General features: G+C 45.2%; 1 protein-coding gene across 1 annotated transcript in view; it reads right to left on the minus strand.

Moving 5' to 3' along the window:
* Nucleotides 1–763: 763 nt before the first annotated feature.
* The window catches only part of LOC138947859 (agrin-like), a 16838-nt gene continuing 1143 nt past the window's right edge, over nt 764–16458 (minus strand). Inside the window, exons 3-7 of the mRNA XM_070319419.1 lie at nt 14540–14728; nt 11879–12022; nt 10624–10851; nt 3998–4209; nt 764–1393 (exon numbers count right to left, since the gene is read on the minus strand). Coding sequence (XP_070175520.1) covers nt 1346–1393; nt 3998–4209; nt 10624–10851; nt 11879–12022; nt 14540–14728 — 821 coding nt within the window. The 3' untranslated portion in view covers nt 764–1345. The remainder of the gene's footprint in view (nt 1394–3997; nt 4210–10623; nt 10852–11878; nt 12023–14539; nt 14729–16458) is intronic.

Here is a 16458-nt window from a genome sequence, read left to right on the forward strand (position 1 = left end):
TATGGTTGTGTCTGTGTGTGTATTTGTGTTTATGAGTTTGTATGGTTGTGCCGGTCTGTGTGTGTATTTGTGTTTATGAGTGTGTATGTATGAGTTAAGGGAGGGGGGACGTATCGGTTTGGCTTTATAGTACTTTCATACGAATTTGTGTTGATTTTTTAATTGGTACCTGACGTTATTGTCAGGTCGATTTTGGGGGTACTCTCACTTCGGCAGCGGTCACGTGATACCTACAACAGAAATCTTTGATCCGAAAAGTGTGCCGGGTAGCCAAGTGAAGGGACTTTAATGGCATATACAGTTTGAATGAAATGACACGGCAATGAATGTTTTAGTTGAGGTACTTAAATGGGTGCAATAATTGTTTTGCTCATGAGTTTATATATGTGTGTATATGGGTATATGTGTGTGCGTGTGTGTGTGTGTATGTGTGTGTGTGTGTGTGTGTGTGTATGTGTGCCGTGTGTGTGTGTGTGTGTTTGTGAGTGTGTGTTATTTTAGTGTACAATCGCTTGACTGAATGGTTAATCACGCCTCAGCGTTCTTGTTTTCTTGTGTTTTGTAGTTTTGTTTGTTTGTTGTCTTTGCCTTTTTGAAGTCGATGTTTCACGCACACACACCTCCCACACACACACGCACGCAAAAACACATACGCACGCACGCACACACACAATTTAACTGACACACACTCACACACATACGCACGCACGCACACACACACTCTCTGTCTCTCTCTCTTACACACACACACGTAAGAGCAACACAATTTCCATAACAATCTTTAATGGTTACCATTTTCCATCTTTCAAATTCAACATAAGTCAGTAGTTTTGTTCAGCCATATTGCTAATCCCCCTGCTGTACTAATCACCCTGCTGTACTAATCACCCTGCTGTACTAATCACCCTGCTGTACTAATCACCCTGCTGTACTAATCACCCTGCTGTACTAATCACCCTGCTGTACTAATCACCCTGCTGTACTAATCACCCTGCTGTACTAATCACCCTGCTGTACTAATCACCCTGCTGTACTAATCACCCTGCTGTACTAATCACCCTGCTGTACTAATCACCCTGCTGTACTAATCAGCCTGCTGTACTAATCACCCTGCTGTACTAATCACCCTGCTGTACTAATCACCCTGCTGTACTAATCACCCTGCTGTACTAATCACCCTGCTGTACTAATCACCCTGCTGTACGTATCCCTGCAAGTATTTTACAAAAACCAGGCTGTATGTAAACAGTGTTTTCAGCTATCCGTTAAATGGCCGTTCAAAATACACGTGTTTTCCTTGACATACGTAACAGTGGCAGGTAAAATACTTGTGTTTCTCTTGACACTATTGCTCGGGTTCAGCCACACAGCTGCACGCCGTGATCACTTGCTCCTGAAAATACACGCATCAACATAATCAGTAAAACTAAGTGTGAGGTACACACACACACACACACACAATGACATGCACATACACAAACACAATGCCATGCACATGCACACACACACAGACAGCCATGCACTCTCACACACACAATGCCATGCACATGCACAAACACAAGAACACACAGACGCACAGAGCCAGACATCTTCTCCACGATCCAGGCCAAGTTCTCCATAAAACCCTCATTGTTATCTTCACTCATTTCTCTTGTACAGGGTGACCCAAAAAAAGAGTACCCAAACAAAACGTCATAAATTGAACAAAAATAAAGCAATCTTCATAAAATTTATTTACACACACAAGTAGCCTCTGCATGATTTGCACAGAAAATTTTAGCGTTCTAGCTTGTCTTTCAGGAAAGTTATGCTCATTCTACAGAACATGCTCCAAATGGCCTCCCTCGGATTTAAATCCCCCAGATTTCTATCTTTCGGGGTTCCTGAAAGACAACGACTACAGGAACAACCCACAGACAATCACAGAACTCAAGAGAGCCACCACAACAACCATTCGCCGAATCTCGCAACAGGAGTGTTCAAGTTTGCCTGCAGCGGCGCAGAGGCCATTTGGAGCATGTTCTGTAGAATGAGCATAACTTTCCTGAAAGACAAGCTAGAACGCTAAAATTTTCTGTGCAAATCATGCAGAGGCTACTTGTGTGTGTAAATAAATTTTATGAAAATTGCTTTACTTTTGTTCAATTTATGACGTTTTGTTTGGGTACTCTTTTTTGGGGTCACCCTGTACAAAAAAACAACAACACCACACACTCTAAAACTCTCAGGTAGGACGGCAATATAAATAAACCTGTTTGGTCCTGATAGAAATGTCAGGGCAGGAATAGGTGAGGGACGCCTATTTCCCAATCATACCCTCTTTGCTAACTTCCCTCATTACAAAATAATTACCCCTTTCGGTCGTTATAGACAGGTACCATTGTTATACATAATAAACACTGTAGTAGATAACATACCTGTTTGATCGTTATGCAAATACAGGTACCATTGTTATACATAATAAACACTGTAGTAGATAACATACCTGTTTGATCGTTATGCAAATGATGGACTGAATAGTGGACCACCCTTTTAGGACCTTCACAAATCTGGTCTTAAAAAAGGAGGGAGTCTTAAAAAGAGGCTAAATGTACAGAGGCTATGACCAGAACATCTGAGAAAACATGGTCTTAACAAGGAGTAGGTCTCAACATGAGGCTAAATGTACAGAGGTTATGACCAGAACATCTGAGAAAACATGGTCTTAAAAAGGAGTAGGTCTTAACATGAGGGTACATGTCATTTACAGAGGTTATGACCAGAACATCTGAGAAAACATGGTCTTAACAAGGAGTAGGTCTCAACATGAGGCTAAATATACAGAGGTTGTGACCAGAACATCTGAGAAAACATGGTCTTAACAAGGAGTAGGTCTCAACATGAGGCTAAATGTACAGAGGTTATGACCAGAACATCTGAGAAAACATGGTCTTAACAAGGAGTAAGTCTCAACATGAGGCTAAATGTACAGAGGTTATGACCAGAACATCTGAGAAAACATGGTCTTAACAATGAGTAGGTCTCAACATGAGGCTAAATGTACAGAGGTTATGACCAGAACATCTGAGAAAACATGGTCTTAACAAGGAGTAGGTCTCAACATGAGGCTAAATGTACAGAGGTTATGACCAGAACATCTGAGAAAACATGGTCTTAACAAGGAGTAGGTCTCAACATGAGGCTAAATTTACAGAGGTTGTGACCAGAACATCTGAGAAAACATGGTCTTAACAAAGAGTAGGTCTCAACATGAGGCTAAATGTACAGAGGTTGTGACCAGAACATCTGAGAAAACATGGTCTTAACAAGGAGTAGGTCTCAACATGAGGCTAAATGTACAGAGGTTATGACCAGAACATCTGAGAAAACATGGTCTTAACAAGGAGTAGGTCTCAACATGAGGCTAAATGTACAGAGGTTATGACCAGAACATCTGAGAAAACATGGTCTTAACAAGGAGTAGGTCTCAACATGAGGCTAAATTTACAGAGGTTATGACCAGAACATCTGAGAAAACATGGTCTTAACAAGGAGTAGGTCTCAACATGAGGCTAAATGTACAGAGGTTATGACCAGAACATCTGAGAAAACATGGTCTTAAAAAGGAGTAGGTCTTAACATGAGGGTACATGTCATTTACAGAGGTATCTGAGAAAACAGTGTCGTGTACACAGCATTGGGGTGTGCACGTTAAAGATCCCACGATTGACAAAAGGGTCTTTCCTGGCAAAATTGTACAGGCATAGATAAAAATGTCCACCAAATACCCGTGTGACTTGGAATAATAGGCCGTGAAAGGTGAATGCTCGCCCTAATAGGCTTGAGGTTTGCTGGCCGATGTGAATGCGTGATATATTGTGTAAAAAATTCCATCTCACACGGCATAAATAAATCCCTGCGCCTTGAATCCGTGGTTGAGATATGCGGGCGATATAAATTGCATAAAAAAAATTAAAAAAAAAATAAAAGGGGGGTTCCACTGTAGAAGATAACCTACCTGTTTGGTCCTGGTGGACCCGTCAGGACAGGTGTACGTGAGGTTGGCCGATCTCTGTGGCGTGGCCGTGGTGTCGGGCCTGCAGCACTTGCCCGGCACGTCGCCACAGCCGCCGTAACAGAAGCCCACGTCCTGGTCTCCAGCACTGACGCAACCATCCGCGTCACGCAGCTTGGCGAAATTACGCGTCACACTGCAGTTCTGAGGCTTCTCTGTTGATGACGTCAACAACAAAAAAGAGGTGATTTTTGCCTTGTAATTACTTGTACTTTTTCACGCAGCTTTGCGAAATTACGCGTCACACTACAGTTCTGAGGCTTATCTGTGGATGACATGAAGACTGAGTCAAAAACAGTTCTGAGGCTTATCTGTGGATGTGATGAAGACTGAGTCAAAAACAGTTCTGAGGCTTATCTGTGGATGACATGAAGAATGAGCCAAAAACAGTTCTGAGGCTTATCTGTGGATGACATGAAGACTGAGTCAAAAACAGTTCTGAGGCTTATCTGTGGATGACATGAAGACTGAGTCAAAAACAGTTCTGAGGCTTATCTGTGGATGACATGAAGACTGAGTCAAAAACAGTTCTGAGGCTTATCTGTGGATGACATGAAGACTGAGTCAAAAACAGTTCTGAGGCTTATCTGTGGATGACATGAAGAATGAATCAAAAACAGTTCTGAGGCTTATCTGTGGATGACATGAAGACTGAGTCAAAAACAGTTCTGAGGCTTATCTGTGGATGACATGAAGAATGAGCCAAAAACAGTTCTGAGGCTTATCTGTGGATGTGATGAAGACTGAGTCAAAAACAGTTCTGAGGCTTATCTGTGGATGACATGAAGAATGAGTCAAAAACAGTTCTGAGGCTTATCTGTGGATGTGATGAAGACTGAGTCAAAAACAGTTCTGAGGCTTATCTGTGGATGACATGAAGACTGAGTCAAAACAGTTCTGAGGCTTATCTGTGGATGTGATGAAGAATGAGTCAAAACAGTTCTGAGGCTTATCTGTGGATGACATGAAGACTGAGTCAAAAACAGTTCTGAGGCTTGTCTGTGGATGTGATGAAGACTGAGTCAAAACAGTTCTGAGGCTTATCTGTGGATGACATGAAGACTGAGTCAAAAACAGTTCTGAGGCTTATCTGTGGATGACATGAAGAATGAGCCAAAAACAGTTCTGAGGCTTATCTGTGGATGACATGAAGACTGAGCCAAAAACAGTTCTGAGGCTTATCTGTGGATGACATGAAGACTGAGCCAAAAACAGTTCTGAGGCTTATCTGTGGATGACATGAAGACTGAGCCAAAAACAGTTCTGAGGCTGATCTGTGGATGACATGAAGAATGAGTCAAAAACAGTTCTGAGGCTTATCTGTGGATGTGATGAAGACTGAGTCAAAAACAGTTCTGAGGCTTATCTGTGGATGACATGAAGAATGAGCCAAAAACAGTTCTGAGGCTTATCTGTGGATGACATGAAGACTGAGCCAAAAACAGTTCTGAGGCTTATCTGTGGATGACATGAAGACTGAGTCAAAACAGTTCTGAGGCTTATCTGTGGATGTGATGAAGACTGAGTCAAAAACAGTTCTGAGACTTATCTGTGGATAACATGAAGACTGAGTCAAAAACAGTTCTGAGGCTTATCTGTGGATGACATGAAGACTGAGTCAAAAACAGTTCTGAGGCTTATCTGTGGATGTGATGAAGACTGAGTCAAAAACAGTTCTGAGACTTATCTGTGGATGTGATGAAGACTGAGTCAAAAACAGTTCTGAGGCTTATCTGTGGATGTGATGAAGAATGAACCAAAAACAGTTCTGAGGCTTATCTGTGGATGACATGAAGAATGAGTCAAAAACAGTTCTGAGGCTTATCTGTGGATGTGATGAAGACTGAGTCAAAAACAGTTCTGAGGCTTATCTGTGGATGACATGAAGACTGAGTCAAAAACAGTTCTGAGGCTTATCTGTGGATGACATGAAGACTGAGTCAAAAACAGTTCTGAGGCTTATCTGTGGATGACATGAAGACTGAGTCAAAAACAGTTCTGAGGCTTATCTGTGGATGTGATGAAGACTGAGTCAAAAACAGTTCTGAGGCTTATCTGTGGATGACATGAAGACTGAGTCAAAAACAGTTCTGAGGCTTATCTGTGGATGTGATGAAGACTGAGTCAAAAACAGTTCTGAGGCTTATCTGTGGATGTGATGAAGACTGAGTCAAAAACAGTTCTGAGGCTTATCTGTGGATGTGATGAAGACTGAGTCAAAAACAGTTCTGAGGCTTATCTGTGGATGTGATGAAGACTGAGTCAAAAACAGTTCTGAGGCTTATCTGTGGATGTGATGAAGACTGAGTCAAAACAGTTCTGAGGCTTATCTGTGGATGTGATGAAGACTGAGTCAAAAACAGTTCTGAGGCTTATCTGTGGATGTGATGAAGACTGAGTCAAAACAGTTCTGAGGCTTATCTGTGGATGTGATGAAGACTGAGTCAAAAACAGTTCTGAGGCTTATCTGTGGATGTGATGAAGACTGAGCCAAAAACAGTTCTGAGGCTTATCTGTGGATGTGATGAAGACTGAGTCAAAAACAGTTCTGAGGCTTGTCTGTGGATGTGATGAAGACTGAGTCAAAACAGTTCTGAGGCTTATCTGTGGATGACATGAAGACTGAGTCAAAACAGTTCTGAGGCTTATCTGTGGATGACATGAAGACTGAGCCAAAAACAGTTCTGAGGCTTATCTGTGGATGACATGAAGAATGAGCCAAAAACAACAATGGTGAGGTATTGGAACGTTTTAATTCTTTGTTTAAACCCAAATCCAAAAACAAAGAGACTGCCAACGTTGCAACACCCTACCTTTCTTGTTTTTTGATTTAGTTTAAACCCAAGACGTTCGTGAGTACCACGACCCAATGCTCTTTATAGTGGACTCACAGACAATTGCATGACTTGACAACTTATCTGAGAGCGTCAATCATGTTGAGTGTCTCACTCTGGCCAGATAGTCCTTTGCCAGAGTGTGAACGTTATCCGTCCGTCTGTGTGTGAACAGTGAGTGTTATTTGATTTGAGTCTTGTTATTTCCTATACTGTTTCCATACAGACAGAGACGGTAACCTAGACAACAAAAGCGCCAAAGAAGAAGGACGAGATAATAAATATTGCTCGTCATGCTTGTCTGGTAGCGAACACATCACTGTAATCCTGCATGATTAGGTTTCTGGTCAAAACGACGATGATTCTGTTCTCCAGCAGCTGGGAGGTCTTGTTAAGCTCACAGGACGTCTGGACCCCTCTCTCTCTCTCTTTCTCCCTCTCTTTCTCCCAACCTCTCGCTCTCTCTTACCCTCCTCCTCCCTCTTTTTGTCCCCCTTTCTCCCTGCCTATCTTCACAAAGCCCGTTCTCCAGGAGTTGAAAGTTCTCGATCAGTTTACAGGACGTCTACGCCCCTCCCACGTTCTCTCTCTTCCCCACATCACCCTCTCTCCCTCTGTTCCCCTCCCTCTCTCTCTCTCTCTCCTCCACATCACTCTCTCTCCCTCTGTTCCCCTCCCTCTCTCTCTTCTCCACATCACCCTCTCTCCCTCTGTTCCCCTCCCTCTCTCTCTTCTCCACATCACTCTCTCTCCCTCTGTTCCCCTCCCTCTCTCTCTCCTCCACATCACCCTCTCTCCCTCTGTTCCCCTCCCTCTCTCTCTCCTCCACATCACTCTCTCTCCCTCTGTTCCCCTCCCTCTCTCTCTTCTCCACATCACTCTCTCTCCCTCTGTTCCCCTCCCTCTCTCTCTTCTCCACATCACTCTCTCTCCCTCTGTTCCCCTCCCTCTCTCTCTTCTCCACATCACTCTCTCTCCCTCTGTTCCCCTCCCTCTCTCTCTTCTCCACATCACTCTCTCTCCCTCTGTTCCCCTCCCTCTCTCTCTCCTCCACATCACCCTCTCTCCCTCTGTTCCCCTCCCTCTCTCTCTCCTCCACATCACTCTCTCTCCCTCTGTTCCCCTCCCTCTCTCTCTTCTCCACATCACTCTCTCTCCCTCTGTTCCCCTCCCTCTCTCTCTTCTCCACATCACTCTCTCTCCCTCTGTTCCCCTCCCTCTCTCTCTTCTCCACATCACTCTCTCTCCCTCTGTTCCCCTCCCTCTCTCTCTCCTCCACATCACCCTCTCTCCCTCTGTTCCCCTCCCTCTCTCTCTTCTCCACATCACTCTCTCTCCCTCTGTTCCCCTCCCTCTCTCTCTTCTCCACATCACTCTCTCTCCCTCTGTTCCCCTCCCTCTCTCTCTCCTCCACATCACCCTCTCTCCCTCTGTTCCCCTCCCTCTCTCTCTCCTCCACATCACTCTCTCTCCCTCTGTTCCCCTCCCTCTCTCTCTTCTCCACATCACCCTCTCTCCCTCTGTTCCCCTCCCTCTCTCTCTTCTCCACATCACTCTCTCTCCCTCTGTTCCCCTCCCTCTCTCTCTTCTCCACATCACTCTCTCTCCCTCTGTTCCCCTCCCTCTCTCTCTCCTCCACATCACTCTCTCTCCCTCTGTTCCCCTCCCTCTCTCTCTTCTCCACATCACTCTCTCTCCCTCTGTTCCCCTCCCTCTCTCTCTCTTCTCCACATCACTCTCTCTCCCTCTGTTCCCCTCCCTCTCTCTCTTCTCCACATCACCCTCTCTCCCTCTGTTCCCCTCCCTCTCTCTCTTCTCCACATCACTCTCTCTCCCTCTGTTCCCCTCCCTCTCTCTCTTCTCCACATCACCCTCTCTCCCTCTGTTCCCCTCCCTCTCTCTCTTCTCCACATCACTCTCTCTCCCTCTGTTCCCCTCCCTCTCTCTCTTCTCCACATCACCCTCTCTCCCTCTGTTCCCCTCCCTCTCTCTCTTCTCCACATCACCCTCTCTCCCTCTGTTCCCCTCCCTCTCTCTCTTCTCCACATCACTCTCTCTCCCTCTGTTCCCCTCCCTCTCTCTCTCCTCCACATCACTCTCTCTCCCTCTGTTCCCCTCCCTCTCTCTCTTCTCCACATCACCCTCTCTCCCTCTGTTCCCCTCCCTCTCTCTCTTCTCCACATCACCCTCTCTCCCTCTGTTCCCCTCCCTCTCTCTCTTCTCCACATCACTCTCTCTCCCTCTGTTCCCCTCCCTCTCTCTCTTCTCCACATCACCCTCTCTCCCTCTGTTCCCCTCCCTCTCTCTCTTCTCCACATCACTCTCTCTCCCTTTGTTCCCCTCCCTCTCTCTCTCCTCCACATCACTCTCTCTCCCTCTGTTCCCCTCCCTCTCTCTCTCCTCCACATCACCCTCTCTCCCTCTGTTCCCCTCCCTCTCTCTCTTCTCCACATCACCCTCTCTCCCTCTGTTCCCCTCCCTCTCTCTCTCCTCCACATCACTCTCTCTCCCTCTGTTCCCCTCCCTCTCTCTCTTCTCCACATCACCCTCTCTCCCTCTGTTCCCCTCCCTCTCTCTTCTCCACATCACCCTCTCTCCCTCTGTTCCCCTCCCTCTCTCTCTCTCTCTCTCTCTCTCTCCTCCACATCACTCTCTCTCCCTCTGTTCCCCTCCCTCTCTCTCTCCTCCACATCACCCTCTCTCCCTCTGTTCCCCTCCCTCTCTCTCTTCTCCACATCACCCTCTCTCCCTCTGTTCCCCTCCCTCTCTCTCTCCTCCACATCACTCTCTCTCCCTCTGTTCCCCTCCCTCTCTCTCTTCTCCACATCACCCTCTCTCCCTCTGTTCCCCTCCCTCTCTCTTCTCCACATCACCCTCTCTCCCTCTGTTCCCCTCCCTCTCTCTCTCTCTCTCTCTCTCCTCCACATCACTCTCTCTCCCTCTGTTCCCCTCCCTCCCTCTCTCCTCCACATCACTCTCTCTCCCTCTGTTCCCCTCCCTCTCTCTCTCCTCCACATCACTCTCTCTCCCTCTGTTCCCCTCCCTCTCTCTCTCCTCCACATCACTCTCTCTCCCTCTGTTCCCCTCCCTCTCTCTCTTCTCCACATCACTCTCTCTCCCTCTGTTCCCCTCCCTCTCTCTCTTCTCCACATCACTCTCTCTCCCTCTGTTCCCCTTCCTCTCTCTCTTCTCCACATCACTCTCTCTCCCTCTGTTCCCCTCCCTCTCTCTCTTCTCCACATCACTCTCTCTCCCTCTGTTCCCCTCCCTCTCTCTCTTCTCCACATCACCCTCTCTCCCTCTGTTCCCCTCCCTCTCTCTCTTCTCCACATCACCCTCTCTCCCTCTGTTCCCCTCCCTCTCTCTCTCCTCCACATCACCCTCTCTCCCTCTGTTCCCCTCCCTCTCTCTCTTCTCCACATCACCCTCTCTCCCTCTGTTCCCCTCCCTCTCTCTCTTCTCCACATCACTCTCTCTCCCTTTGTTCCCCTCCCTCTCTCTCTTCTCCACATCACTCTCTCTCCCTCTGTTCCCCTCCCTCTCTCTCCACCCATCCCCCCCCCCCCCTGCCTACCTTCACAGGCCCTGTTCTCCAGCAGTTGGAAGTTCTTGGCCAGCTCACAGGCGGTCCTCCTTAGCTTGCACTCGTTGTCGTCACTCTCTCTCCCCTCATTCTCTCTCTCACCCTCTCCACCCCCTATCTCCTCCCTCCCTCCCTCCCTCCCCCCTGCCTACCTTCACAGGCCCTGTTCTCCAGCAGTTGGAAGTTCTTGGCCAGCTCACACGCGCCCTTCCTCAGCTTGCACTCGTTGTCGAAGCTCCGGACGACGTTGCCGACCAGCCCGCAGACCGGGGACTCGGGGCGCCCAGCGCAGTCCGGACATTCACACCTGCCTTTACCTGTCGCCCCGTCCACCACGCACACCTGGCCGGGGTTGTTACACGTGCCGGGCCTGCACGGACCTGACACACACAGGTAGGTAGACATGTCACTCACACACAGGTAGGTAGACATGTCACTCACACACAGGTAGGTAGACATGTCACTCACACACAGGTAGGTAGACATGTCACTCACACACAGGTAGGTAGACACGTCACTCACACACAGGTAGGTAGACATGTCACTCACACACAGGTAGGTAGACATGTCACTCACACACAGGTAGGTAGACATGTCACTCACACACAGGTAGGTAGACATGTCACACACACACAGGTAGGTAGACATGTCACTCACACACAGGTAGGTAGACATGTCACTCACACACAGGTAGGTAGACATGTCATTCACACACAGGTAGGTAAACATGTCACTCACACACAGGTAGGTAGACATGTCATTCACACACAGGTAGGTAGACATGTCACTCACACACAGGTAGGTAGACATGTCACACACACACACACACACAGGTAGGTAGACATGTCACTCACACACAGGTAGGTAGACATGTCACTCACACACAGGTAGGTAGACATGTCACTCACACACAGGTAGGTAGACATGTCACTCACACACAGGTAGGTAGACATGTCACTCACACACAGGTAGGTAGACATGTCACTCACACACAGGTAGGTAGACATGTCACTCACACACAGGTAGGTAGACATGTCACTCACACACAGGTAGGTAGACATGTCACTCACACACAGGTAGGTAGACATGTCACTCACACACAGGTAGGTACAATTGTTACGTCCCTTTCTTTATTAATAAAGCTCATTATGGAATACACTTATCATAGTAAATAAAATTACAATATATATGACAACCAACCCCCCCCCCCCCCCCCCCATATTGCTTTGCTTCGCCTTTTAAATACGCATACTGACCATCGTCACACAGTTGGCCTCCTCTGTGTGTGTGTTTGTGTGTGTGTGTGTGTGTGTGTGTGTGTGTGTGTGTGTGTGTGTGTGTGTGTGTGTGTGTGTGTGTGTGTGTGTGTGTGTGGTACCATACATGCTGTTCCCAGTGTGTACTCACCATCGTTACACAGCTTGTAGCAGCTGGCCTCCTGTGTTAAAGGCAGGTCAGTCTGGCGAAGTCTCTGTCTGTTTCTCCGTGTCCGCCCCTTCCCACACTTGACGTCACACTCGCTCCAGTCGCTCCACTTCGTCACGGGCTCGTCTGGTGACAGACAGTCAGACAGATCTACACTAATCGTCATAAAAAACTAAACACATACATTTAGCTGTAGAACTTTGTGATGCGGCCAGTTATAGTAAAACCAAGTATATTGCCAGAAAGGTAATTCATTCCCCTACCGTTTGAAACAAAGAGTTTCATTTTTCATCAATTAGTTTATGCAGTGTACCGGAGACATAGGACACCCCCCAAAATCAAATTCGCAAAAGTAAATTTGCAGATACTAAAATACACAAAAAAATCAAAATAAGCAAGAGTGACCCCGTTTTTGATCGCACATTGAAGAACAACAAATTTTCTACCCGCACAAATTAATTTGGTTCAGCTGTTGTGCCTATCAGTGTTGTTTTGCCATTTTGAAGAAGACAGGTGTCAGCCTCGTCAGAAGCCGTAAAAGGCCTGTTTTGGCGTCATTTCTTGTGGGCTATGTGGGTAAAAACCCTGGTGTTTTGGAATGGCTTATTGTATTGCTTTTAAATTTGACATGAGTATTAATAACATAATTGCTAAACAGTGTGTAAAATATCATGGCGTTTTGATGAGTTTTTTTGACGTACTGGAACTATTCAGAAAAGTTTGATTACATTGTAATAACTTTTTACAGTATAGTTGCAAAAATTCAGCATTTTGCACACCTCAACACAAATGAATATTACAATTGGGAATCAATTTTGGTACAAAAACAACAAGGCGCTTGAGTGGTATGGAAATGTGAACGCGAAACAACAATTACGAAAAACAGGTCTTCCAACATCAAAACCAGGGTAACCTCCCTTCCATGACCTTCAAGAATCTGAGAAAATCAGGTCTTAAAATGGAGGGAGTCTTAAAATGGAGGTAGATTTACAGAGGCTATGAACAGCAAAATCTGATAAAGCAAGGTCTTAAAATGGAGGTAGATTTACAGAGGCCATGAACAGCAAAATCTGATAAAGCAAGGACTTAAAATGGAGGTAGATTTACAGAGGCTATGAACAGCAAAATCTGATAAAGCATTAGGTCTTAAAATGGAGGTAGATTTACAGAGGCTATGAACAGCAAAATCTGATAAAGCATTAGGTCTTAAAATGGAGGTAGATTTACAGAGGCTATGAACAGCAAAATCTGATAAAGCAAAGTCTTAAAATGGAGGAAGATTTACAGAGGCTATGAACAGCAAAATCTGATAAAGCATTAGGTCTTAAAATGGAGGTAGATTTACAGAGGCTATGAACAGCAAAATCTGATAAAGCATTAGGTCTTAAAATGGAGGTAGATTTACAGAGGCTATGAACAGCAAAATCTGATAAAGCAAAGTCTTAAAATGGAGGTAGATTTACAGAGGCTATGAACAGCAAAATCTGATAAAGCAAGGTCTTAAAATGGAGGTAGATTTACAGAGGCTATGAACAGCAAAATCTGATAAAGCAAAGTCTTAAAATGGAGGAAGATTTACAGAGGCTATGAACAGCAAAATCTGATAAAGCAAAGTCTTAAAATGGAGGTAGATTTACAGAGGCTATGAACAGCAAAATCTGATAAAGCAAAGTCTTAAAATGGAGGTAGATTTACAGAGGCTATGAACAGCAAAATCTGATAAAGCAAAGTCTTAAAATGGAGGTAGATTTACAGAGGCTATGAACAGCAAAATCTGATAAAGCAAAGTCTTAAAATGGAGGTAGATTTACAGAGGCTATGAACAGCAAAATCTGATAAAGCAAAGTCTTAAAATGGAGGTAGATTTACAGAGGCTATGAACAGCAAAATCTGATAAAGCAAGGTCTTAAAATGGAGGTAGATTTACAGAGGCTATGAACAGCAAAATCTGATAAAGCAAAGTCTTAAAATGGAGGAAGATTTACAGAGGCTATGAACAGCAAAATCTGATAAAGCATTAGGTCTTAAAATGGAGGTAGATTTACAGAGGCTATGAACAGCAAAATCTGATAAAGCATTAGGTCTTAAAATGGAGGTAGATTTACAGAGGCTATGAACAGCAAAATCTGATAAAGCAAAGTCTTAAAATGGAGGTAGATTTACAGAGGCTATGAACAGCAAAATCTGATAAAGCAAAGTCTTAAAATGGAGGTAGATTTACAGAGGCTATGAACAGCAAAATCTGATAAAGCAAAGTCTTAAAATGGAGGTAGATTTACAGAGGCTATGAACAGCAAAATCTGATAAAGCATTAGGTCTTAAAATGGAGGAAGATTTACAGAGGCTATGAACAGCAAAATCTGATAAAGCATTAGGTCTTAAAATGGAGGAAGATTTACAGAGGCTATGAACAGCAAAATCTGATAAAGTAAGGTCTTAAAATGGAGGAAAATTTACATTGGGGTGGGGGGGGGGGGGGGTGTCTTAAAAAGAAGATTCTACTGTAATCACTATGACAACATTGTTATAAATTACATGCATTTTGTTGGTAACAAACCTTAGGATCACAAGTCAATTGCTCTACCACCTGAGCTACCCATTCACCCCCCCCCCCCCTCAATACCTTCACTTCGACCTACTTACCTTCTCCCAGCATGTGAGGTGTCTGGGCAAACACTTGTGTCATGTACTTGTAGTCAATGTAGGCAGAAAAATGCAGGGGAGAGAACGGTGCAAGAGGGTTGTCCTGGCTTGCCTCCCCTTGACACCAGGAGTTGAACTGACAGAGCTGGCAGTTCACATACACCCCTTCTGCCTCCCACGCTGGTACTCCTGATGAACAGAGAAGTAATAAATAACATTGTAATTCAATCAAGTTGGCGTTTTAATGAAACATCCTGTCATTGGTCAGAATGCCCCAACTCATTAAAAATTACCAGTCATTAATTATCGATAACCACTTGCTAAAAAAGCCATTAACCACCTGCTGGCGAGGCGCATTGATACAACCTCAACTAGTCTCGGTTAGCTTTGAGGGTCATTTTACAAGTAGGAAATATGAAGGCCAACGAAATACCGAGACCATAAGGTATGCGAAGTGATGACGTCGAATACGTGACGTAAGTTGATGCATGCATGAATTCTTCTGGACTATGTCAGTCAATTCCAAAGATCGCTTTTGTGAGGAAAAGAATTTGTTTTAGAGTTTGCTGTCCAAAAACCCGTCAAAAAAGAAGGGAAAATGTATGTGAAAGAAAACAAAACAGGAGCAGAGTGATAAGATAGGAATACAGAGATATATTTCTTGGGACTTGACCCTTGCAGGTAGGTGGACTGAAAGTAGTGTGTGAACAGAACAGAACCAATTCTGTCTGTTTATCATCGCATGAAAGCGGGAAAGAGATCGTCGTCAGATTGAATTACAATAACATTAACATGCTTCCATTTGAAACTTCTCAGTCTTCATCGTGGATTGACGCCCTCCCAAAGTATCGGGCGTCAATCCACGATGACGACCTCCAAGTTTCAAATGGAAGCATGTTAATGTGTAATTAGTAAGAGTAGTAATGATTATATTGAAAGCACCTGACTTAATAATGAACAAACATAAAGCATATATTTGTTGTGCCCCTATAGTTGTGTCTTGTGCCCCTATAGTTGTGTCTTGTGCCCCTATAGTTGTGTCTTGTGCCCCTATAGTTGTGTCTTGTGCCCCTATAGTTGTGTCTTGTGCCCCTATAGTTGTGTCTTGTGCCCCTATAGTTGTGTCTTGTGCCCCTATAGTTGTGTCTTGTGCCCCTATAGTTGTGTCTTGTGCCCCTATAGTTGTGTCTTGTGCCCCTATAGTTGTGTCTTGTGCCCCTATAGTTGTGTCTTGTGCCCCTATAGTTGTGTCTTGTGCCCCTATAGTTGTGTCTTGTGCCCCTATAGTTGTGTCTTGTGCCCCTATAGTTGTGTCTTGTGCCCCTATAGTTGTGTCTTGTGCCCCTATAGTTGTGTCTTGTGCCCCTATAGTTGTGTCTTGTGCCCCTATAGTTGTGTCTTGTGCCCCTATAGTTGTGTCTTGTGCCCCTATAGTTGTGTCTTGTCCCCCTATAGTTGTGTCTTGTGCCCCTATAGTTGTGTCTTGTCCCCCTATAGTTGTGTCTTGTCCCCCTATAGTTGTGTCTTGTGCCCTATAGTTGTGTCTTGTGCCCCTATAGTTGTGTCTTGTGCCCCTATAGTTGTGTCTTGTGCCCCTATAGTTGTGTCTTGTGCCCCTATAGTTGTGTCTTGTGCCCATTCTTACAGTGGAAACACCCTATTAAGACTTCCAACAATCTGAGAAATTCAGGTCTTAAAAAGGAGGGAGTCTTAAAATGAGGGTAAATTTATATATAGAGCTTATCAACAGACAATCTACAAAGCAAGGTCTTAAAAGGGAAGAGGTCTTACATTGGGGAATGGAGGGAGGGGGGGGGGGGGGGTCTTACATTGGGGAATGGAAGGAGGGGGGGGGGGGGGGTCTTAAGTTGGGGGGTCTTCAAAGGGAGGTTTCAATGCATTGTGAATTAGTGCGTGAC

The sequence above is a fragment of the Littorina saxatilis genome, linkage group LG14 (assembly GCF_037325665.1).
Source record: "Littorina saxatilis isolate snail1 linkage group LG14, US_GU_Lsax_2.0, whole genome shotgun sequence".
Taxonomy (NCBI): Eukaryota; Metazoa; Mollusca; class Gastropoda; order Littorinimorpha; family Littorinidae; genus Littorina; species Littorina saxatilis.